The sequence below is a fragment of the Peromyscus leucopus genome, chromosome 8b (genome assembly GCF_004664715.2).
Source record: "Peromyscus leucopus breed LL Stock chromosome 8b, UCI_PerLeu_2.1, whole genome shotgun sequence".
NCBI classification, from domain to species: Eukaryota; Metazoa; Chordata; class Mammalia; order Rodentia; family Cricetidae; genus Peromyscus; species Peromyscus leucopus.
In genome coordinates, this window is record NC_051086.1 from 16,019,040 (window position 1) to 16,046,249 (window position 27,210).

General features: G+C 36.5%; 1 protein-coding gene across 2 annotated transcripts in view; it reads right to left on the minus strand.

Annotated features, from left to right (window-relative positions):
• Positions 1 to 8,879: 8,879 nt before the first annotated feature.
• Positions 8,880 to 27,210, minus strand: part of Gabrg2 (gamma-aminobutyric acid type A receptor subunit gamma2) — an 88,696-nt gene continuing 70,365 nt past the window's right edge. Inside the window, exons 7-10 of one of the 2 annotated variants that reach the window (XM_028864289.2) lie at positions 19,999 to 20,151; positions 14,890 to 15,095; positions 12,664 to 12,687; positions 8,880 to 11,291 (exon numbers count right to left, since the gene is read on the minus strand). In XM_028864289.2, coding sequence (XP_028720122.1) covers positions 11,016 to 11,291; positions 12,664 to 12,687; positions 14,890 to 15,095; positions 19,999 to 20,151 — 659 coding nt within the window. In that variant the 3' untranslated portion in view covers positions 8,880 to 11,015. The remainder of the gene's footprint in view (positions 11,292 to 12,663; positions 12,688 to 14,889; positions 15,096 to 19,998; positions 20,152 to 27,210) is intronic. The other variant, XM_028864290.2, reaches the window with a different exon arrangement.

The following is a 27,210-nucleotide window of genomic DNA, read 5'->3' on the forward strand; positions in this document are numbered from 1 at the left end:
CTCCTAGGACTTTGAACATGGGAGACAATTAATAGCTCATTTTCACATGAATTGCTAAAGCTTTGATAATTTATTTGAGCAAGTTTCTTTGAGAACTGCAACTGACAGCTAAGATCAGCCACACCTAGAAGAGATGAGATTCTGATCAGCAGAGTCAAGCCAGTAGGTCTTGAAACACTGGATAGAGTCTACAGATTCTTACCACCAATCACAAGGACAATCAATTTTTACATGCCTATTTCTGAACTGGCAACATGTTCCTGCCATTGTTGACCATACATAGCATTGAAAGATTCCTCATTTGTGAGGACAAATGATTTTCTCAAACAAAGAAATGAAATACACAATCTAAGAGGGCTGTACTAGAGGTACATTTTTCATGATATTACGGTTATTCACTTGATAAAAATTATACTTTTCTAGTTAACACATCAATATTTTGATTATTCTTACTTACAATTAAAACTTGTGTGCACCCAGTGAATGTAATATCAACTGTTACAAGTAAAAATTAATATAGCAGGATGTTGTTTTTGTGTTCAAATAACTGAATGGATTTTGCTTCTCTCTCTCTTTGTGATAGTATCAGTACCTGATGTGAAAGTCCTTAAATAACTTACAAATTTCAAGATATGAGAGGTAAAACCAGAATTAATACAACTCAAAGCTCTCATGAGAAATTTCTAGGTAAAACACACTTTCTTTTTTCCATAACCACGATGATGGTTAGTTGCAAAAAGAAAGTATAATAAAATTGCTTGGTTTACTGTAAGATCTTTTATAGTATGCCTTATGTCCTGTATATGAAAAAACAAATAAATATACATATATTTAATAAATTCGTATTTCTAAGATTGGTGTAGAAAAATGTATTAATTAAAGTGCCTCCATGAACACACACTTTCTACATTTACATATATACACACACAAATACAAATAAACATTTTAAAGCGTTGCTTGACATCTTGCTATACATTAACAGTGACATATCCACCCACATCATTACTCATAGTACTATGAATTATTCATAGGATTCTGTGTTTTAGAATGTTACCATGACAATATGCCACATTTTATTTATTTATTTAGAAACAAAGTCTCACTATGTGGCCTTTACTGGCTTGGAACTCAATATTCAGATCAGTCTAGGCCCCAGTTCATAGATATCTGTCTGCCTCTGCCTCCCAAGTGCTGGTATTAATGGTATGCACCAGTGTTAAATATTTTAAAATATTTTGTGCAAAAATAGTAGGCATTTGAAAATTGCTCATGATTTGGATTATTAAAAAGAAATGCAGTGTCCCTTGTAACTATTTTTGTGGTCATATTTATTCTTTTAGAGGACTGAAACATGCTGAGTATATAAAATTTATCTTGAGTAATCTTAAAATTTTTCCAACATATTGTGCAATGTTATGCTTTTGTATTCAGAAATATGCATAGAACACACAAACATCAATAACTTCATCATCCCTTTATTTGATGCTGATTGGTATGACACAAAATAGATAATTAGCAAAAACTTCTCAAAATCGTTTTTTATGACATTTGAAAGAAATCAGTTAACAGAGTTATAAATAATGGCTGTCTTATCAAAAATAGTATTTTTAGCTTTGACCCTCTTGGACTAATTCTGCCTTGAAATATCTCATTTAAGGAAATGTGTGTGTTTGTGTGTGTGTGTGTATCCCCAAAACTAACTGAGTCAGTTGACTGCCAGTGATAGACAATCGATGAATAAAAATTTAATACATCTTTTGAAATTTCATTATGGTTTTCATCAGATACTGTCTTTGATGATGTTCTTAATTTAGCATTGCATGATTTTGGTTCTTTTAATAAACTTTAATACATTTTTTCTGAGAAAAGTTTGTGAACATGTGCCTTGGAAGGTTTTGGTGATAAATACATATATATGATCATATATTAGAATATTAATTACTGTTGTAGGAAATAATGATTGACAGATAAACTCTGGAGCCTTATCTTTAAGAAGCTTATAGCCTTATAAGAAAGTGTCGGTTCCTATGCATATTGTATATATTCTATATGGTTTACATTTATCCTGTCAGCCTCACTCTGAAAATATTAAAGACACAGAACAAGCTGTTCACTTCAAATGATTCAGCTGTTGTCACTTTAAGTTAAGTTGTGCCAGTTAAAATGTAACTATAGTCATTGCATTTGTGAAAATAGGAATTTGCCTTTGTTATTTTTATCCTTGATCTCATATAGAATTGTGCTCCTGGGCTCACAATAACTCAGAAGCTCTGTCTTTCTTAAGCCTTGTGATAACAGATGAGAAAAGTTGGCTCAAAAGGTCCACTCTTGGATAAAACAGCTTAAGGCTGTCTTGGCCTGCAAACCTCTGACTGACTTGGCTGCCTTGCTGTGGGACTAGCCAGAGCACTGTAGCGATTAACCCACATTAAAGACATTTACTTGACCTTTATGTAGCCAATTGGAAGCTTTTTCATGTTGAACAGATAACTCAAAATAAAACACATGGACCTCTAATACAATATTTTTTCTTAAAGATTTCTTTGTGGTGATATTGTGTTCCCCAAAATATTGTACACCCTAATAAACTTATCTGGGGTCAGAGAACAGAACAGCCACTAGATACAGAGGCCAGAAAATGGTGGCACATACACCTTAAATCCTGTTACTTGGGAGGCAGAAATCCATCCAGATCTCTGTGAGTTCAAGGCTACACTGGAAACAGCCAGGCATGGTGACTCATGCCTGTAATCCCAGGAAATGAGCCTTTAATGCCAGGAAGTAATGGCAGGAGGCAGAAAGGTATATAAGGCGTGAAGACCAGGAACTAGGCTGGTTAAGCTTTTAGGCTTTTAGCAGCAGTTCAGGTGAGATTCATTCTGGATGAGGACTCAGAAGCTTCCAGTCTGAGGAAACATGATCAGCTGAGGAATTGGCGAGGCGAGGTGAGGTGGCTGTGACTTGTTCTGCTTTTCTAATCTTTCAGTGCTCACCCCATACCCATCTCCAGGTTTGTTTTTATTAATAAGACCTTTTAAAATTCATGCTACATTTCTTTATTTTTATTTTATAGGTATGGCATTTTGTGTGCATATGTGTCCGTGCATTGGGTGGTTGGTGCCCAGTGAGGCCATAAGAGGCCATCAGATACCCTGGAACTGGAGTTACAGATAGTTCTGAGCAGCCATAGAAATGCTGGGAATGTAACCCAGGGGGATTCTGCAAGAGCAGTCAGTACTCTTAACTACAGAACTTCAGCTTTTTTGTTTGTTTGTTTGTTTTAAACTTTAGAGATTTATTGTGCAAAATGGAGGGCTTCACCTTTGCCTGCCTATCTGTATCAAACCTTTAAAGTGTTATTACTTTGAGATCCTTGGCAATCCCCTTTTTTATTTCCTTGTGGAGTTTTGAAGAGAGTATAATCATGAAATACTTTTTAAGGGCCTGATTTTGACACAATAACAGTAAAATTGAAAAGGCCAAATATCTTATTTTCTTCAAAAATGTATAATGGCCAGATAGTGCAAACAAAAATAATCTCTTTTTTATATTACAGAGGGTAAGTTTTGGAGAGCTTTGCAGGGTAACTTCTGTTTACTTCTTTGGATCCACCTCATACCAATCCTCACCATGTAGCAGTGAGAAGGCTGAGTCTGACCCCTCTGGGAATTGTTTTCCTGCTTCGAAATGGCTGCCTTTATCTAGAGCTAATGCACCTGGTGCATGGCTTCTGCTTTTTTTAATGCCATCTAGGACTCCTTTCTCTTTTATATAAGTTTTTAACATTTTTTCATTATTATTATTTTGTGTGTGTGTGTGTGTGTGTTCACATTTGTGTGTATGTGTATGTATACCAGGAAAAATATGGAGATGTCATAGGAAAACTTACACAATTTAGTTTTCTCCTTCCATCAAGTAGGTCTGGGGTTTGAACTCAGGTTGTCAAGTTTGAAAGCAGGAGACTTTACCCACTGAGCCATTGCACTGGCACATGTGTGTATTCCTTTCTCCTGATCTTTCATCACTAGGGTGCTACAATGGGCAGAAGAGTGGCCCCCTAGCCAATGTAGACATTCCAATCTCTGAAAATGGTAGATATGATACTATGTCTGCTAAAATTCCAGTTTTTAAGCATAAGTAAGAATTTGGGAAAGAGGAAATTATTCTGGATTCTCAGCATGGGCTTATGTAATTAGAAGTATTTACCAAGTAGGAGCCATGATGCCAGATCGAGGGACAAAACAAAGGTAATGTTTGTGTGATGTGATTTTTCTCTGACTTCAGAGAGAACTATAGGTCTTAGAGTTAGGAGAGCTTCCAGAAGAAACACAGCCCTGTGCACACATCTCCACATTAGCCAATGAGACTGCTAACCATCAAACATGACCACTTGAATTGGGCCAAGTCACTAAGTTTAGGTATTTGAAACAATAGTTTTAGGCAATCAATGTAGGTAAAAATGGCTTTCTACAACTGAACTCATAATAACATACCGTCTCTTTATTGGTAGGCTTTAGCTTAGCAAGTTATCCCTTAATTAATTTTCTTAATATCCATTGGAGCATATTATCTATTTTCTGTCAGTTCTGTAATTAAGAAATGATCATACACTTTATTCAACAAAACTCATGTTCATAAGTGCATTCTGTGAAATAGAATCTATGGGAGGCACATATAATGTGTGACAAATGTGTTACATGTGGCATTATTCAATTATAGCAACAAATAAATGCCAAATTTCCCATGGTATAACTGAAAAATAACAACAGAAATCCAGAAACTATCTCTTACATAAACTCATATATGCATGTATGTAATGGGTAGCTGCTCTGCTTTGACCTGGAAGTACTACCCCCATTGAGGCTTCTGGTAACTGTCATGGCTACCTATGGCCTGCCCCTGAGGTCGGGCTGAGACTGGAGCCCTTAAGACCTGAGATTCCTGGTGATCCTGGATGCTGGTTGTAAACCAAGCAGAGTTCTCCAGAGAACCCAGATGGACTGCACTTCACCTCTCCGAGATCCTGTAACCTATCCCTTTAACTGTTGTAAGTTACCCCAAAATAAACCTCCCTCTTAACTATGTGGAGTTGCCTTAATAAATCCTCCAATATATGTAAAATAGTATAAAAATATAAATATGCATGATATCCACCCCAATACTTATAGATATCTATATGTGTATCTATGATTTCATTGATTTCCTCATTTGTCTATTTAGTCTATGTGTTTAAATGAATGTGAAGAGGAGAAAAAAGACATGCGGTTTTTGGAGTGGTTACCTGTAGCTGGTGAATTAGTTACATTTCTTCACATTTTGTAAATTTCCTATAACTTCTCACTAGTAATCAGAAATGAAGTTCTAAAATGTGTGATAATGTCTCACATATAGCAGAGCTTTGTACAACAAATGCTTTCCTGTATTTACTCACAGATACAATAGTGGCTTCTTCTACTACAACTCCTGTGTGTAGTCCCATTAGGGTTATTTGTGTTTCTATTTATTCCCTCTGTCATATTCTTGATGTTTCAAGGCAAGGCATGCCTGTAATTGTTCTCTTCCTGACCTCACAATGCCTGCCATGAAGCTTGTGGTAATGAATTTACTAAAAGCTTTCTGGTGAATTCACTTTATAGATGCTTAATCAAGATTTCTTTGATAAAAAGAGTTCATCTCAGAGCCACAATACACACAAGGTTCAGAAAAAAATATGAGGCAAATTTATATAACAGGGAGGTAGACATAAAGATAAACACCCTGATTTAGGATGCAAATGAAGACTGAATTATGCATACCATATTCTTGTTACAGCATTGTTCATTTAAATTTTGTTTACTAGGAGGGATGGATGAATGTTCTGTACTTTGATGAAGTAAACATTAGGATTAGTTCATTCTAAATCATTCCAAATAGTGGAAGAAATAAAAGGAAATATCTCACTGTATGTTAGTAAACCCATAAGAGTATTCTAGATCCAGTAGAATATTCAGAAGTGGGAAAGCCTCTTGAGAAGTCTTTTGAGAGGACACATGATGCAAAATAACAAATAGGCCAGTGTAGTTACATGGAAATTATATAGTTTGATAGATTCAGAATGTTCAGTTGAAACCAATAACACCAGCTCCCAGTAAATGGCAGGGAATGTAGAATAAAAGCCTATTGGAAAGAGGACTCAAACTCCCTCATTTAACTATGCAAAACTAGTCTTATCAATAACGGAGTGCTTTAGGCAAATTCTTCTGCTATTAGTGGACCAATGATTTGTTTCTTTCTCATTTTAATGATCAAACAATATTCTTATAGATGATAACTGTTAATTATAAACAATATAGAAGTGGTTCTAACACATATTCCTTTTGAAATTTCATTTCTATGCCAAAGAAAGCTAACATTGGTTCATTTTATAGCATTGGCTCAGTTATTATTTACAATGAAAGTATATGATATATGCCAATGTTGTCTCTATGTTTTGAGATGAAGAAACTGAGGCATAAGAATTTCACAACACTGAGCAGGTGGGGAGTCACATATCTGTAATCCTAGCACTTCAAACACTGAGACTGAAGGGCCAAGAGTTCAAGGCTACCCTGGGCTACATAAAGAAACCATCTTAAAAATAAATAACTGTTATAACATGTGATATCAGGGCCAAGCTTTGTACACATGAAATATGAAACAGGAGCCCCTGACTCTCCATTTTTATAAACTAAAGTATTACAAAAGAAACTTTAATTGATTACATAATTTCCTTATACTCTGTAGCTGTTGAAAGAATCATAATGGCCAGACACTGCTGACTATAACACACCCCACAGTGGCATTACAGTAATGGCAGAAGACTCTACAGAGAATAGCTGTGAGAACTCTTAGACAGGTATGCCTTGCCCCATGCCTTAGGGACAAAGCCAGCTCTAGATCTGGATTTTTTTTTAGATGATTTCAAGTTCCTTCCTCTTCAAAAGAGAATTCTGAAAGCAGTATAGGAAATATTCAGTGGTGAATAGTATCATATATGGTGGAGAATAGACAAAACGTAAAATCTCAATTACTAAATATTCTAAAAATTTGCTATTTTCTAATAAATAGAGTCAAGGAAAGGTTTATAAAAGGAAGATTCAAGCATGACAGATCCTAACAGATTTACAGAAAGATACACCAGAATTTTACTTGCAAATTCAGAAACACTAAGAAACAGTGTTAAGAGCAAACAGTGTTAAGTGATCTTCAGTAGTTCACTGAAAATACTGAGGTGGCCATGGTATAGGTCATTACCCTACCCTCTACTCCTTTAACAAAAATCCATAGTGACAGAGCATAGAGGCAGCACCTCTCTCTCTCTCTCTCTCTCTCTCTCTCTCTCTCTCTCTCTCTCTCTCTCTCTCTCTCTTTCTTTCTTTCATTCATTTATGTTTTTTTACATAATTCCCACAGACCACATGACATGGTTAACTTAATTTGACCTCTATCACAAAGTTTACTGCTGGTTGTCAGGATAACACGGAGACAGAAGAGAAATGCCGGCTTTACAAAGTAGTATCCCCTTCGCTGAAGATAAGGCATTGAGTAAACAGCAGTGAAGTTCTCCATAAAAACTGATCTGACTCAAACATGAGAAACAGATGTTTAAATCAGATTCAGGAAGACACAGCGGGGCAGGGCAATGATGTGCAGAGGAAGCTGGCAGGGATTTGTCAGGGACTGCTTCCATTACTTCATTCTCAGGAGAATTTCAAAGACCTCTGAGAAAATAGGACACTATCAGTCACTGAATCACAGATCATCAGGGAGCTATCTTTTAAAATTTGGAACTTTTATTCTTTGGGGGTTACCTGAGACTTTTTGGTTTATGATTGATTTTTGTTTTGTTTTGTTTTTATTTCTGACAAACTTGAATTTTCAATGCATATTTCATCTCTCTCTCTCTCTCTCTCTCTCTCTCTCTCTCTCTCTCTCTCTCTCTCTCTCTCGTGTGTGTGTGTGTGTGTGTGTGTGTGTGTGTGTGTGTGTGTGTGCTCCTATGTGTGTATTCCTGTGTGTAGGGGGAGGGACACATGTACGAAGGTGCACATGCTGAAGCCAGAGATCACACTTTCATTTCAGTCCCCATGTTCAACTTTCTTTGAGACAGAATCTCTTTTCACCACCACTGCATATGCCAGACTAATTGGTCTATAACTTTCTCTAACTTCTGCCTCACAACTGGAGCACTGAGATAAGAGACATGCAAGTTACTGCATCTGTCTTTACATGGATTCTAGGGTTTTGAATTCAGGTGCTCAAGGCAGATGCTTTCCCCACTCGGTCTTCTTCCTCGCCTCCAACGTATAGTTTAATAAAAGGAATTATGTATCAAGTCCCCCTTAAAAAGAACCACACTACACAGCATCACCTTAAGGCAAATAGGATATCTCTCTCTTGGGAGAGGCCTGATTTGATTAGAACAGGAAGAACTGGACTTCATGGGTACCAGAAGTGAAAGTAAATGTTTGACACCCCCCATTAGGTATCATTGATTGGGGTGACATTGTTATGTCTAATTTATACTGTATAAGACAGAGGTTTCTAAAGGCTGCCTTATCAAGCAGTGTGCCAGTGACTCTTTAATCCCAACGTGGAGGACAGTTTTTTACATGAAAAGTCCTGCTGTGGAGAAGACAAGCTTTGCCAACTTCATTAACATCTGTCTACCTGCTCCACTCTACCTAGAAATGTTTATCTCAATTTTTTTTTCAGTGAAGAGAGTCACTTGCTGAATCCTGGAAACAGAGTTCACAAGTAAAGCTCATTGAAACTGTATTTATGGAAATGAAATTGGAAAGAGAAGATAACTCTAAAGAGAAACAAGAAAACAGTCCAAGCAGACAACTGAGATGCCACCATGGATTAGAATGCAGCATTTTTATTGGAAAAGTCCATATGTTAGGCAATTTTCTTGTGAAAAGGTTTGCAAATACATAGACAGGGAGCAGCTGATGATTAAGAATTGGATGATGTATAATATATATCCATATTGCCAATATTATACACACATTGGAAAGTTAGCTTTTTTTTTTCTCAGTATCTCTACTGCAGAATACATTTCAAGTTGACAATAATATCGTGATTCCTCACAATTGGAATTTGCCAACAACTCTCCCAGAGTCAACATTAACTATTTTGACAATTTAAAACAAGAAAATAACCATCTATTTACATCTGTTTGAGGTTAAATACTAAAGCACTGGTATATTCAAGGTTTGCAAAACCAGCAGCTGCATATTTTCAAGATTCATCCAGATTAATTATAATGACTTCATGTGGTTTTATATTAACAAAGACACTCTCTTTAATTGTCTTCATCATAAATCATAAAGTTACACTTACTATGATTTAACTTTGATTTAAATCAGTGTTTTTCCTTAAAAGAAGAATTGACAGTGTGGTTCTATTTTTTTTTAAAAAAAATGAGGATTCAGGATGATCACATTAATATCTAACTCATGTATGAAGTCAGGCAATCACTCCATTTAATTGTTATGGAGCAAAATGAGCCTACAGTCAGAGGCTCAATATCCTCCATGTAAGTCACTCGGTGTTGTTTCAGTTTTTAATTTAACCTTCAGTCCATTGTTTCCAAGCACAGAACACTACATACTGTTTACCAGTCAGGTATGAATTTCGCTCATACTTTCATAGGTGCAAAAGCAGAAATTTTTTAAAAGATTACATTGATTCTTTTAAAAAAACTGGATAAATAATCAAGAAATTATTATGCTCAAGTCATCAATTGCATACATAGGTATAGAAAGTAGATATTATTTTAAAACAAATACAGACTTTGCCTAAAACAAATTCTTGAAGATGGGCTTAAGAGCTGCAGTTCTTGAGATTCTCTGGTTATTTCTACAGATAAAGCATCACTTGCTGAAAGCAATGTGAAAAGATGAGTCGCTTGTTCTGGGTCAGAAAACGATATTCACCAGACTACAGGAGGGTGTGTTGCTTTCAGCCATATTTAATGAGCACTGACTATGTACCAGCCACAATGTAAGATGTTGAGAACCCAAAGAAGAAATGATCAGGACTCTGCCCACAAGGCATTAGTCATCACTAGAAGCAGATATTGAGATGGAGAAAGAGTTCTATTAAGGACTCACATCCTCAAAGAAGGCAAAACAACAGCAAGCACATACATTTACTTTATATGCTAGTGATGAAATTGGGCATATTTAGAGCTGCCAAATGTCAATCAGCCTAAATTTTACTCAAAGTTTTAATGTCGTATAAGACTAATATAATTTTACAACCTGAATTTCCATGCATGAGGGAGAAGACAGTGAACCCCCTCCAATTTCAAGCCCAAATCCTTGTAATTATATTAATATATTCTTTTATAGCCCAAACACACAAAATAAAAGACAATACTATATGATGATCATTTAGCTCATTTATTTTGGCTCTAAAGAGATGCATGCATTAAACTTGAAGCATTCTACATTACTGAAATATTTACATCATTGTACATAGGATATGCAGGAAATTTTCTTCTTACCTTGGAATAAAGGTATTAATAGAATTCTACTCTAGGCTTTTCTATTGTGATTCTTCACAAATGAGGGAGGTATTCTAATTTGTTCCAGTTTACCACAACTTGACCCCAAGTGAACAGAGCACACGGCTTTGCCTCCTTTGTACTAAACCATATGGGAATCCAAGACCGATTCAACCAATTTGAACACTCACCACTTTCATTGTTTTCATTGCTGTTCCTCCAAGAGATCATACTTGGTGCAACAGTCCTTGTTCTAACTTTACTTTGCCTTGCAGGTTTGAAAAACAGTGCACACCAAAGTTCAAATTACAATAACCAAAGGAGAGTTGGGCACAGATAAGATGACATTATACGTATTACTAGGTTGAGACAGAGAAACAAATTCAATGACCACATAGGGGATTATTTCATTAGACTTAGAAAGGACATTGTCTTTCCATGAGATTCAGAGAATAAGACCCATATCAATGAAACCCATACCTCCTCACAGATAAAGATAGGAGACCCAGTAAACCAGATTGAACAAACAGAAGGCAGTGGGGAAGAAGATCCGAGCATAGGAGTCCATTTTGGCAATGCGAATATGTATCCTCCCGTGTCTCCAGGCTCCTGTTCGGCAATCTTCAAAACAGCAGAAGAAACTGGCACAGTCCTTGCCATCCAGACACTCATAGCCATATTCTTCATCCCTCTCTTGAAGATGTGTGGCATTGTTCATTTGGATGGTTGCTGATCTGGGACGGATATCAATGGTTGGGGCCTGAGACAAGGTAGGTAAGGAGAGAGATTCAAGTTAGTTAACACTGGAGGTATACTGTACAGTTTCTCCACAATGTCACCAATGAGATGATGAATCTGAAAATGAGTACTCAGGAAATTGCTCATGACATCGTGATCTACGATGGTAAAATTGAACTCAGAAAGATAGCACGGTTGCAGGTTTCAGATTTTGAGCTTAAGCGGTGCAGCTGGAAATGATATCATCAAGCTAATAGCTACAGCAAGAATATTGAATACCAAAAGAACTCAAAGTATAAGTATTTAAATCAAACTACATGGAATCTCATTCTATTAACTATTAGATGTGAAGCTGGTTACATGAAGCTGGTTAATGGTACTGCAAGTGAGTAAAATAGAGAAATAAAAATGCATTGATTTTCAAATCAAATTGCATGTCATGCTAACTTAGAGGCAGATAGGAACCCATCATATTGAATAAATATACTAAATGATTTTAATACCAAATGCTACTATGCATGGAGAAATACAGAAGTTCATTGATTTTATACCACAAAGAATTAATCTATGTATCAAGACAGTGTAGTTTGTCTAACACTCACCAACTTCAAGCTTAAAACTGCCATCAGTGTTTACATACATCAAATGAGATTGAGAATTCAAAAAGAATGTCATTACTTATCAAGTTTTTTAGCAAGATGAACTGCAATTAAGGAGATAGTAATCTAATGTTTAATGCTTGACCAATAATACAATTAAAGCAAAACTCAAGGCTTATTTTTAGCTTTGGGGTGTATAACTATAAACTACAGTTTCTAAATTAGTTATTGGAGAGAATAAAAATCTCATTTTGTATTTCACAGAGACAATAGGCCTAGTGATCACACTGGCAGGGAAAGAAGGAGATTTTTAACCTCAAGTCTGGTAAAGACAGTTTTATTATTATAAATTTCTCATGTAGATAGAGATTAAGTTCATAAAACATGTTTCAATGCCTTGTTTTAATTAGTGTTTACTGAGTTAAATTTTAGCTTTAGAAGTATATACATATACTTTTAATATATATATATATGAAGTATATATGTAAATTATAGACAGTGAAATGTATATCATTTACATCTGAGGAAACACAGCCCATTTGTGCTTTGGCATTATAGAAAGAAGCCTTGTTAACTGTGATTACTATTGGCCTTATTTTGAGCTGAAACCTGTGTAAATAGTGTCTAGTTGATGAATCAATTCTAGATGTCTATAGAATTTTCTCAACCTTGAGTGTGTCACCATTTAGTAGACTACTTAAATGTTTACTCATAAAAAAATAAAGCACCATGGAAAGCATTAATAGTTAATTCAGCAGTTGCATGCAGTGAAATTTCCATTCCAAAACATTATACCTTGAAGGAAAACATCCGAAGAAGCTTTGGATTTGTAGACAGAAAAGAGAATTGCATTTTTTTAATAAAAAGAAGGAAAAGGAAAAAAGAGAAAGAGAAACAAAATAAGACAAATTAAAAATACATTTTGAAAACACAGTAAGTAAAGTGAACTGAAAGCATAAACATAGAAGGTGGGCTCTGAGATTGGCATAATTTGCATATCTAAAGTTAGAAAATGACGTTTTGTGATTGGTGATCAAATCCTTAACAAATTAACCCACAAGTACATGGCCGCAAAGGCCAATGCTGATCAGTTGCAAGGATACATCCTAGTGAATACTTTGCCTGTAGAAAAATAACATGAATTATGTAATTGTCATTATAGAGGAGCTCGTACGTGAGGTCTGACAAGGAGGAATGAAGGGCACATTAAATAAAGAAATAAATTTTCAGCTTCTTAGACCTTCACCATCTTGACTGCTAGTAGTTTTGATAAATAGACAAATTGGCTCCAAAGGAGAAAATCCATAAGATTGTCCAGGAATTACATTTTCTTGCTTTCTCCAGTCTCTTTTCCTGTCTGCCTTCAGTTTTCCTTCTTCTATTCCATAAACCTGGGTTGAGGAATTCAACTCTTTCTGTCTCTGTAGCAATTTCCACACTGAAGTGATAAGGAAAGTCAGAGGACTTTTGTAAAGGACTTCCAACTTTGCCTAAAAGCCTGCCTCCCATTCTTATTACAGATGAGTATCAGTACAGTCATCTTCTTTGAGGGAAAATGGATTAGGAAATGAAGGAGAGGGCTTAAGTAGAGAAACAAAATTTAAAGCAAGAAAATTCAAACAAGAATAGGAAAAAGTGGAGAGGTAGAAACATAAGAACAGACAGGGAAATGAAGGACCACACACAGTACAATAAATATTTGAGACAATAAAAGAAAGCAAATTTCCTGTTTTCATTAACCAGTAACAATGATGCTATCTTATTTAACCTTCCACAAAATCTTACTTTCAAACAAACATGTGTCATTTATAAAATATCTTCAGTATTTCTGGAGGTACATCAGGATATGAGTCAGATCCAGCTAGAGTTCTCTAGTCACCCCACAGTTCATGGCTAGATAGGTAGCCACTGTGATGTTGCTCATACCTCTCAGAGCAGAAAATCAGGGCAAGGTGTCGATCCAGGAGGGTAGGGCCATTAACTTGGTCATCCTCCCAATAGGAAATGAACTTCCCATTTCAGGCAGGGCTTCTGTAACCCAGACACTATGCTCAAGTGGGTAAGTGGGAATCTACATGCTGTCCTCAATACTCATGAAAGAAGGTAATGGCTTTACTTATTTATATTTATGACTCATTCTCTCCTTTCATGGTTTAGCACAAGCAGAAGTTGTCTTACCTGTTTCCAAATCAAGCAGTCACCGAAAATAAAAATTCATGTTGTCAACTGTACAAACAATCAGTATCAACTTTCATTACCATTCATCATGATTTAGAACCCTCATGTGACTTTTTTGTAATTTTTTTTATATTTTGTTGGTTTGTTGATCTTCACTATAGCATTTATTTTTCACACCAAACTTATTTGACATTTTTTAATATATCTATCTTATTTTATATCAGAAATCAAAGACAGGAAGGCTAAGTAACTTGCCCACGGACTATTAAGCTATTAGTTTAAAAAAAAAGATACACATATGTATAAAATGAGTAGAAGTCTTCTAGTTGAAAAATGCATATGTGTGTATAGACATACACACAAACATACATACCCCTGCTCATGTGCATATACACCCTAAGTTATTAACAAATTGGTATGACTGGTAAACTAATACAAGAACCAAATGCTTGGAATACCTTTGGTGTGCATTTTAATTAAAAACATAGTAATTTAAAAATGTTATAGTAAGCTGGGCAGAAAGATGAAAGTCAGTGACGTGTAGGATAATAACTCAAACATGAATGTATCCCTGAACATTGCTTTAACCTCCCATATTGAAGACAATGTACAACTGTATTTGCATAAAGAGTCTGACTTAGAGTATCTTGGATCTGTGACCTAACTAATGACCATAAATAAACCTGTATGTTCTGGACAAAAGCTCACTTACTCTCTTTTCATTATGGAATACAAAGTGCTGAGCCTCACTGTGCAGGTAAGTTAACCAATCCAAACCCACACCAAAACCAATGATCCTTCCTCATAAAGAGTTCATTTGTCCTGACAGGAAATGATACATACAGGGTTTTTCTTCTTTTTGTCTTTGTCCTTGCTTGGTTTCCGATTGCTGACAAAATAGTGCAGGGTGCCATACTCCACCAAAGCAGAAAACACAAAGATGAAGCAAACAGATACGAAGAGATCCATTGCTGTGACATAGGAGACCTTGGGCAGAGATTTCCGGGCTATGGTGCTGAGAGTAGTCATGGTCAGGACAGTAGTGATACCTACAGAGGAGTGCAATAAAAGAAATGACATGATGTCATCAGCAAGATGAGTGTCTGAAGCACCATACTGGTAATATCCCTTCTATTCAACAGCCACTGGAAGGGAGGAATAACTGGAAAATTGGTGTTAATTCATTCTGTCCAAAATACTCTGACTTTCATGGATCAATTATGTTGACTGGCACTGAGTACATAATGGTAAATATAATAGATGTAGTTTTTGATGCTATGTGTTTTAATGAGAGGAAACAGTATGAATGAAGTTAGGAAAGAAAATCCTGACATCAATTTCTGGTATATACCATGGAAACGGCAGGGATGGAGAAAACCTCCTTAGATGGAGTTCACATAGGAGAAACTTAGAGGCATCCACACTTAAACTGAGGCTTCAAAAGTAAAGTGAAATCAGCTTTTTGGCTATTAATAAAGTAATGGGCAAGGCTGGAGCAAAAGCATTTATGTCTATTTATAAAATTTTAGAGTACCTGCCATCTGTGAGGAAGCAAGGAGATCAAGGGGATATTGGTGAAATAGAAGCTGTATTTCTTAATAGTTTTTCTTAAACAAAGAGAAATCATGCAAAATCACTGAACAGGAGAAATGGTGAATTTAATTAAGGTTTGCACAAAGAAAATAACTACCTCAGAATTTATCAAAACACACAGAGCACAAAGGAATGATATTCTGTCCAGGCTAGTATAGGGTACAGATGAAATAAAAATGTGGATAGCCTGACATCAACAGATTTACTCTGTACTACATTTTTAATTTCCATATATATATTTGGAAATACAGGAAAATACATAGAATGAAAGCTCAGGAAGCTGGGAGCTATTGAGTCATCCTGATTTGGGAAGTGATGCAGTTCTGGGAGTCTCAACCACTGGTTTTTAGAGGGGGAGTCTTCTTAGAATCCCTATTGTCTTTGACAGTGTTAGGGTTAGAGTTCAGCATGGAAAATTGTGGTAAATCTTAAGTCTTTGTGAACATTAAATAATGTACTAATGTATGTAGATGGCACTCATTGGAGGATTTGGGCTGTCATTCAAGAGTTCATGTGTTAGCAGTCTTGAGCTTGACATTTTTGTGGCATGGTGCAACATTTGACATGGGAGGAAGCTAGAACATTGGAGGTGCACATATGAAGAGATATTAAGATGCCAGCCCTATTCCCTCTCCCCAATTCCTATCTATATGACATAAGAAGCTTCTTCCTTTATGAACTTCAACTGTGATGTTCCATGGTAAGAAGAAGAAGGCCAAGTGACCACATTCTGAAACCTTTGAAACTTTGAACCACAATAAATCCCTCTTCCACTCATATTGTTTTATTTTATATGCTTATGACACCAATGGAAAACTGACTAACATAGAGAATTGATATCAAAGAAAGTCTCAAGCATGGTTAGATATTTGTGTTGTTTATTTTGGAGATGATCTACTTCCTAAGCTAAAAGAAACTAATTAGGTTGGGTACACATTAATTCAAATTGAACTTCTTGATTGTACCTAATTGCATCTTATATTTTTGTAGAGAATGTAAAATACTAAATTGGAAACTGGGCCCTCATTTTCACAATCAGGCCTGAAGCTATACTTGAACTTTGAAATGTGAAAACATGACTACTTTTGGTAGATACCACAGATGAGTTCATTCTAGAAGACCTGGCATGTGACACTTGAATCAAAACAAATTCTGACACATTACTTAAATACTGCTCTTGCAAAAGTGAAAGACGTTATTCAGGACACAAGGGAGTTCATCATAGCTATGCAATGTGTATCTTAAGGAACTGCCTATCACATTTCCAGGGTGCTTCCTGGGGTCACAGAAAAGAGAAAAACTATGACGTTAAGAAATAGGAAAGTCTTGGTTTGTGCTGATTCATAACAAGATAACCTGATGTCCTCTTGACACCCAGTTTTACTAACAGAAGAGATTAAAATTCTCTTGCCTTGGCAGAAGAAATGAGATACACAGTTTTTGCTAATTCCTCCAGTCCTGGCATGAAGTGAATTTCTCAGAGATGCCTTTCACCTCAGAATACTTAAGTGAAAAATACCAACATGTGTTTTCATCTTGCTGTGCACACCCTCTCACTATAGCATGATTAAATTTCACCTGCTACCAGCTGTGTACCAAACCACATTCGTGTGTTACAAGATCCAGAAATATGTCCTCAGAAAGCAGCCAATATCTCCCAATATCTCCAAGTGTTGTCAGTGACTCTGCCATCATAAAAGTCGGCTGTATCTGTTCCATGACAAGAAATTCAAAATCTGTAGGTGCTCAAGGTAATCTCATTTACGTTTTGACTATAAATGTCTGAAAAGATCATGGAACTCCATAAATGTACAGGCATGTTCTGAAAAGTGACTGAACACTTGATTCACTTGAGATTAAAAAGCAAAGGCCCAAATGCAGACTAGACTTGAGGTAAATTAAGTATGCACATCATGGGGTGGTGTTGTGGAATATTCCTTTACACTGCTTGAAGAAGTGTCACTGTGATTGGCTTAACAAAAAAAGCTAAATGGTCATTAGCTAAGCAGGAGGTATAGCAGGGACTTCTGGACAGAGAGAACTCTGGGAAAAAGAAAGGCAGATTGCCAGACAGACACACATAGAGAGAAAGCGAGATACGCAGGAGGAGTCGTGTGGCAACATGTAGATGAATAGAAATGGATTAATTTAAGTTATAAGAGTTTGTGGGACAAGCCTAAGCTACATGCCAGGTTTTCATAATGAATAATAAGTCTCCCTGTCGTTTTTTTGTGAGCTGGAAGCCCAAAGAAAAATCTATCTACAGGGTGGGAATAAGGTTCCTGTACTTCCAAAATATTTTTAGTGATAGAAATGTTTTTTTACATTTAAGAAGCACTGATCTAGAGAACTTAGAACAAAGTTAAAATAAATATATGCTCAGCTTGGCTTCTCTCCTTGGATGACAAGTAAAATTCAACAAGTCTTTCCAACTAGGACAAACCCATGTCCAATTTTCCAGGGTGCAGGTTTGTTAACAACTGACTGTATGACTTTGTGGATATTACTTAACTTTCAGCACATTTGCATGCTTATCTCAGCTCTTAAAATATGATAATTTGTATTACACAACTTCTTTCTGTGATGGTTGCAAAACATAGTAACAGCACCAGAAGCACAGAGCGCCACTGGCTCATAAATGATCAATGGATAAGCTGCTTCTGGTCTTATCAAGGGCCTCTACTCAAGCCCACTTCATCTCTTTCTTTTCAAATGGTTTGCTGCTAGAGAACCCTTGTTAGTGAGTGGTTGAAATGAATTGATCATGTGGTCATAAAAGTCATATTGGTCAAAAGAATCCAGCCTTCAAAGGGAAAGACTGATTGAAATGTTTTCTTTAAAATAATTTTAGTAAGAGGGTATATTAGAATATATCAGAGCATTTGTTACATCTAATCATAAACATATAAATTAACTGAATAGTTACTGAGGCAGTAGCTTGTTGGAAGGTCTCCGCCAGAGATGAGCAACATATCTATGGTTTCTCCTGAGAGATGATGATGTACTAACAAGTAACACCCTGCAGTGTTAGGCTTAACAGATTTGGAGTTTGCTTCAGTATGTGGCATCAGACAGGATGTTTGAATTGTTGAATAGGATTTGTAACACAAAGTACTGCATATATCAGAAAAAAAATCAAAAGAACTTCATTTTGAAACAGATGGAAAACTAAATTGGGTTTGGAAGAGGACAGATATGCAAATGTTGTCTTTTTCTCGGTAATCGCTTCTGCCCTCAGTTTAATAACCTGGTACAGATCATTTTACCAGAAATGAGGAGAGTCACTATCATTTTTAAGGCTTTTCTCTGCTCAATGTGCTTTGCACAGAATATGTTGCTTTAGCCCAATAAAACCCTCCAAGTTAGAAAGCAGGAATGATATCTGTTTTGCATGTGATGAAACCAAGGATCAGAGAGAATGAAGTTTATTGCACAGCCCTATTGTATGTATGGCTGGAAATAAAGATCACCAAACTTCAAAATCTTCTGCTACTGCTTCCCCATTAGGGGTTAGCAAAGGCATGTAGTACCAGGTTGCACATAGCTAATGAATGCGTTTTGCATATAATGGTCATTCATTCTGTGGAGAGAGACTGTAATGTTCCTGTGAGTCAGTAATCTTTGGTTTGGTTTGTGGAAGTCTTCTTTCATCTATAAGCAAAAGATGAAAATCAAAGACAGGCATCACCATATCTAAAATTTTGACTAAATTGCAAATGATCATACAATAACCATGCTCCGTAGATTTGTCAATAAGTGTTTCCCAATTTTTAATCATTTAGATGGCTCTTCTGGAAAGAATCAATTCAGTTAAATATCATCACCATAATTATTCATCTTGGAATTAACCAGGAGTGGTGTAATGGGAAAAGGGTAACAGTTGATTCTGGAAAACAACAGTGCCCTGTTTACTGTGCTTCCCTTTCCCAAGATACTGAAACGTCAACTTCCACCTTAGCAGATTTCAAATTCTGCTGTAACATCACTAAGCAAATGATTGAGAAACGATAAATGTTGTCAGCTCTCATGAATACATGTGGAGAGGCTAAGAGCCGAGGAAGGGGACAAAATTCTCTTGAAATTAAGTTTTTGTTTGGTTTTTATATTTAGTTACATTTATTACTTAATTGTACTAAAGAAATCCTGTGACAATTAAAGAAGACAGATGTATAAAATTAGTAAACTGTAAATATAATAAATAGATAAATAACCACATTGAGTTTCTTTAAAATAATAAAAAAAAGTAGATTTTCATTTAGCTTTTGAATTCTGACTGAACCCACTGAAAAGGAGAAATAAGGGGTGAATTTTCTCAGGCACTGATCTTGAGAGAACAGAGCACCTAGAAGCACATCTCACCTAAAGATGTTCTAGCAGGAACAGCATCCTTATTGATCCAGAAGGACACCCAGGATAGGACCACGATGAGTGTGCAGGGGATGTAGGTCTGGATGGTAAAATACCCCATTCTTCTGCTCAGATCAAAGTACACAGACATGACCACATAGTCACCTGGAACAGAAAGACAGAGCTATGGGAAAGCTCATCAAACACATAGTCAACTCTCTTGCTTACATAATTCATTTCAGAATTGACTTGGGGCTACTTTGAAAGCTCTTTTCTAGCCACTTGGACAAAACACAATAACAAAATTATGAAACACAACCCTACCAGAACTGGAATGTAGGCCTCCTAGCAGAAATGATACTATCAGTGAGAAAGTAGGGTTTTTCAGTTTTAAAAGTATTTCTTCTTTCAGATGACTCTGGATCTTGGCTTCCATATGTAGCAACAATGTATAAGTTCCTCTTTGATGTGAATGGGGGGGGGGATATCCTTTATGCACAAAGCCTTGCTTGATTGCCATGTATTGTGCACTCTGTAACAATTTTCCCTTATTACTTCTGTATATACAGACCACTGGGGAATGTCTAGGTGATTGACACCCAAAGCGTTTTATTTTGCTCAAAATGATAGTTCCTTTTCCACAATGAGATATTTCCTCATGCTTTCACTGAATCGTATGGTGGTTTCACAACAATTGCTTTCATCCACGATTTTCCTTTCATTTGGATGCTGGTGGTAGAGGTGCTGTCGTTAAGTTTTACCTGTGTGAATCCCTGACCCTCGCCTCTTCCCTCCACTCTCTCACCGTCAGTTGTTAGCATACCGCCTGAGTGGAAATGGGCAGTTACTAATATCTGATGGATACATTCATAAATTAAAATCAGCACTTTAGAAGTATATTATGAGACAATCGTGTTTTAAACATTAGTGTGGGTGTAACATGACATTTAGACTAAGAAGGGGTAATATTAGGAGATGAAGAAGAAGAAATATAGGCAGAATGTCACATGAAGCTTGAAAAAGCATACACCACTATTGTTTTTTCTGATTTCTAACTGTTATAGAACCTTTTTTTCATTTTTTGTGGTAAGTAAGTACATACAAATGCAATTGATAGTGAAAATGTAAAACCAGAAGTAAAGCCCCATTTATTCTGAATGGCCATTCTAATGGAACAGTTCACTGAGACACATAAATTTTGAGACTGCGTAAGTATGTATTTGAGTGGTTGGTTACCTTACTCTAAGTGTATGGTACACATATTTGTGAGTTACTTGCAATAAACTGATTTTATCTTTTTAAATGAATTTTTTTGTTTTTAATGTATTCTGGAACTTGACTATAATCCCAGCATGAGACAGAACAATTGCCTAGTTTAAAGCCTGCCTAGCAGCCTAGGCTACATAATGAGTTCCCAGCCAGCTTGTGCTATATAGTAATACTGTATCTCAAAAAAGATAGAAAAAAAAAACCAAAAATAAAACAGAAAAACTAACCCCCTCCCAAGAATTTATATGAAAAATGCAAGGAATATATTAAAAGTCTCTAAGAAATCAAAGAATAGCCATATAGCTATTCATGGGAATAATATACATAAGGTTGGTTATCTAAAGTCATTGGATTTGAGAAGTGATTATGCATAAATTGTTTGTAAAACCCCTGTCACCAGCTTGTTCCATGCCTATAAAACAAACCATTATACTTTTCGAAATTACAAATTGTACCATGGTTCATCCCTCACCTATGACACATTTATACCTCCCACAGTAGAGACTTTTAAAGACTACATCTTTAGTCACATGTGAGATTAATATATAGGGCCTATTTTCAATATCTGTTTTCGCTTTGCTGTATTATATTTTGTTCTAACACATGTACACAGTTAAATTGTGATCATATGTGGCAGCCGTGTAGTTTGGCTTTGTGTCTGTTTTTCTTTATTCAAGGCTTATTCAAGCTGATGTGAAAATAAGAAACTAATGTAGAAAGCCTCAGACAAAGACCAATTCAACAAGGTGTAAGAACTAGTGGGGATGCGGGGTGGCTTGGAAAAGAGGGCTGGGGGGTGAGAGGAGGGAGGAGGGGGGGTCTGTGGATAGCATGAGGAGTGAGTAGAAAATTTCTTAAAAAAAAAAAAAAAAAAACACTCAGTCTGACTCTTCAGCAGTCTCAGGCCTTAACTCCTATTCTCACAAACTGCTGGAGTATACAATCTTTCCTTGGTTGCTCTTGAAGAGACTAAAGACACACCTACCCCCCAACCTCTGGCAATTCTCATCATCAAAATTTTAGATAACTCTCAGCACTGCATGTTGGTGCCTTCACACATTCTCCCTTGTCTCCTTTAATCCTGGCTGAAGAACAGCTCGGCTGGCTTTCAGTGGGAACCCCAGTACCCTCTCAGTTAGTAGTCAGTACTAATTATCTAGGAATTATGCACAAAGCTCCAGAGGTTGAAAACTTTTCAATTCAGATAACTAGCTTTTACATAATTTCCTGACACTATAGTTCTCTGTGTTGATTTATCTGAATATAAAGCTATTTGAAATAACATCTCATAAATTAATTCATTCTCTGTTTTTGTCCTGACTTTTAGTATAATAGACACAGGTCTTTCTTTTTCTTTCTCATTTTTATAATCATAACAAAACAAATGTAAGCTCCTTTATTTCATATGGAAAGCTGAAAGAGAAATTATATAAAAATAATATTTGAAGATAGCTTTTCTCCCATGAGTTTTCACTAAATTTAAACATATTTTAATTAAAATTTATAAACTGTAAGATTTTAGATAAATCTGCAGAAAAGTTCGGTAGCTTTTTCATATTGTATAAGCAAAAGAGAGCTCATGCTTTTCCATTAATGATCTGACTCCTCATAAGTGAACTTGAATTTTGTTCAGCATTGGCAAGATTGATATCTTGATTTGATTCTCCATTTCCCTTTAGGCCAGAGTCTAACCTCTCATGGTCTGCTTATCTACTAGCCTCTATTATAAGGCGATAGCTTCTGAATGCCTTTATTCCTTGCCTGCAAATGCTAAAGCTTTTCCACCAGTGAATTATGGATTCAACCTCCAGACCAAGCCATTTGAAAGCAAAGCAGCATCACACAGACAGCTCCCTGCCTGTCTTATCACCAAGACCACATCACTTTTTATATGCTTAAAAACTCTTATGCTGAGGAGCCAGAAAAATCTAATCCTCTTAAAGTGCTGCAACAGTGACTCCCCAAGTCCCCAGATGCTAAGCAAGTCAAAGATGGAGATTCAGACACTTTAAATCAAACTGTTCCCTTAATAAGTCCCAACACATGATGTCTGAAGTCATAACATTTGGTAAGTTAGTCCCAACCCTGCTTATACTCATCATGAAAAGACACAGACTATGATTAAAGGAATGAAACATATAATTTGAATTAATAAACAAAGGCATTAATCATTTTTCTTATTTCTTAAAAATAAGGACTGATTTAAGGAGGCAAATCCTCAAGGTCAGTAAAAAATGATGCTCTTTTTACTGTTTACCTGTGATAATAAACAGTTAGATAAAAGCATTAGAATTCCATATTTAGTAGATGTTTTGCCTATGATATGTCTGCTCTGAAAATCTTAGTGATTTCAGGGTAGACTTTACCTCTTTGGAAGCTCTGATGTAATAAGAGAAGTTACTTTCAAATTGCTGGTAGTGAGGTTTTGTTTCACACAAGCACTGCTTTGAATGATTAGAATGTGTTTAATGAAAATATTCTAAACACTTCGCATTATGGTGAAAAAAATAAAAACAAAAGAGAATTTCAAATAGACCTTCTCCTTCTCTCATAGTATTTAATATATTTACATATAATGGAACTGATCATATTCTTCTAGGTTCACAGTACAGGCAAGTGATATTTTACTCTGCTATCCTTGCCAATAACTATTTTCCTTTGCTGTTCCTCAAAGAACCCTCAGTTAGCTATCCAGAAAATAAAGATATGTGTGATCTCACACCTGGTCCTACGCTAAATGGATTAGATTGAAGGAAAATTATTACCTGTCTAGAAGCCAGTGAAAGGTGTGATGAGACTCATTCAACCTGTGTTACTCCATGGTAAGAGAGCTGACTGATGAATTTGTGTTAGATAAAATTGCTTTTTGAAATTAAATCTGGTGTTGACCCTAACCACAAACCCCATACACACTACATGCATAAATGAGTGAACCTAGATGAAACGGAATAAATAGACTACCTTTATAACGCACAGACAAAATAGATAGACTACCTTTGTAACCTAATCTAGAAAAGACTGAGAATGCAGCATGAAATATAGAGGACATAAAGAAATAGAAACAACTGTACTCTTTAAAACTTAGAACTTCTGATTACAATGAATTCTATAATTTTTGTGAAATGCAAAATGCTACCCTTGAGTAGACTATTTCCTAAATAAATAATATGTCAAGAGTAACATCTTTAATATATACAGAATCCCCAATAGTCATTGAGGAAAGAAACTTTTCTTAGATCTCTATTTTTCTCAAATATATAACTTGAATTTAAGCTATGTATTTATCTTTAATAATCCCTTTTATAGTCTCCAAACCCTGCTAAATAAAGTTAAATATTTTTATTTCATGCTTTTGTAACTTCTCTACCTTTCTATCATCTCCCTTCTAGATAACTAAGTAATCCCCTCTTATACCTTTACTCATTTCAACCTTCTGATCATGTACAAACCACCTCTCTCTCTCTCTCTCTCTCTCTCTCTCTCTCTCTCTCTCTCTCTCTCTCTCTCTCACACACACACACACACACACACACACACACACACACACACACACACACATACTCCATAGCAGGTTTAGACCTGGGCTTTCTAGAATGGTGGCCATAATAATTATAACTTAAAATTGAGTTAAATGAAAAGATCATCTATCTATTCTATCAGTTATCTAAAGCACAGTTCAAAAGCTCCATCCTACAAATGGCTAGCAATCAGGGAATGCTCTGCACTGTGAAGCTTGTAGAATAATTTCTTTACTGTAGCAAGTTCTAGTTCATCTTGACCAAGTACAACCTGTCTCATATCATTTATACTCTCTCATTTTATGATCAGCTAGCTAAATGTACTTTATACTTCCCCAAGGGGATACTTCTCTACCCATTGTTAATGTTTGTTATATATTGTACTGTGGTGATATATTGTGTACCCTAATAAACGTGCCTGAGGATCAGAGGACAAAAAAAAGCCACTAAACTAGACATAGAGGTCAGGCAGTGGGGGCACACACTTTTAAGCACAGCACTTGAAATCTCATGTCTTTGCTTGGAAAGCACACACACCTTTAATCTCAGGAAGTGATGTGGCTGGTTGGAGAATGGTATATAAGGCACGAGGAGACAGGAACTAAGTAGCAGTTCAACTGAGGCTCTCATGGGTGAGAACTAAGAGGCTGCCAGTCTGAGGATTTATGGAAACAGGATTAGCTGAGGAGTTGGGGAAGTGAAGTTGTTTGTGTGTTGTTCTATTTCTCTCATCTTTCAGCTTTCATCCCCAAATCTGGCTCCAGGTTTTTTTTTTTTTTTTTATTAATAAGACTGTTTAGTAATTCATGTTACATCTGGCACCCAATGTTGGTGCCACAAATTCTGAAAAAGCCACTTGCCTGTGGCCTTGCAGTCCCCAGTTGAGGCCTGAGCTGCACACAGCAGTTGTGGTGGCACACACCAGAAGGATTTGCTGAAGGAGTTGGAGGCAGGAGAATCCCAAGTTGAAGGCCAGCCTGAGAGGTTTGCTGAGGAGAAGTTGCAGTGGGGGCTGGGCCACAAATGGTGCCAGAGGGACCATGGAGGCATTGGCTGCTGCTCTTGGTTGCCATCTGCTTTCTATACTGTTGATGGTGATGGAAATGCTGCTACCAGGGACAAAAGTTTTACTGCTGATTGTTCAGAGAACAATTGCCAGAGCCATCATGTTATAAGAAATCATTGGCAAAGGTTGGTTTGGAGAAGTATGGCAAGGCAAGTGGTGGGGAGAAGAAATTGTTGTGAAGATATTCTCTTCTACGGAACTGTAGCCAGAAGCTTTCCTGTGTCCCACCCAGTCAGCAGCCACTCAAACCCAAATAAACACACAGAGGCTTATATTAATTATAAACTGTATGGCCTAATGGCTCAGGCTTCTTGCTAGTTAGCTCTTATATTTTAAATTAACCCATTTCTATAAATCTATTCTTTGCCACATGGCTTGTGGCTTACTCATACTTTACATCTTACTTCTCATGGCAGTGACTAGCAGTGTCTCCTTAGCTCTTCTCCCTTTCTTCTTCCTGTCTGTCTGCTTATATTTCCTGCCTGCCACTAAGCTGCCTTGCCATAGGCCAACACAGCTTTATTCATCAACCAGTCAGAGCAACACATATTCATACAGAGCGATATCACCCATCAGGGAAGAACATTCATGGTTCTGAGAGGCAGAGATTTATCAGAATGGGATGTTACATCATGAAGACATCCTAGGATTTATAGCAGCAGACAACAAAGGCAACTGCAGATGGATTCAGCTGTGGCTTGTGTTAGATTACCATGAGCCTGGATCCCTTTTTGATTACTTGAATAGATACACTGTTAGAGTTGAAGGGATGATCAAACGGGTTTGGCCCATGGCAAGTGGTCCTGCCCATCTTCTCATCAAGATTGTTGGTACCCAAGGAAAGCCAGCTATTGCTCACAGGGATTTGAATTCAAAGAATACCTTGATGAAGAAGAATGGAATCTGTTGTATTGCAAACTTGGGACTGCCTGTGAGACAAGATTCTACCACAGATATAACTGATATTGCTCCAAACCACAGAGTAGGCACTAAAAGTTTTCTTCAAGGAACCATGACCACACCAAACAGCAACTTTGAAGTCTCCAAAAAGATGATGGGACCCCACAATGATGATTCTATCAGGATGATGATAATATCACTAAGATGACAAACACTACCTAAAGATCAGTTTTGGACTACATACTGTTCAGGACAATTTTGAGATGACTAGCTGAGATGATCCAGCATCACAGACCACTCGAGGAAGGACTTGAGATAAGCCCAGCATTTTCCCATTATGCAGAGACTTGACAACAAATGATACAACTACCTCTCCCAGGATTTGACAATTAACCCATTTTTTTTCTTTTCAGGATTCATTAAAGATGCTGTCACCCGCAGAGAGCAGGAAGTAATTTTAAGAACACAACA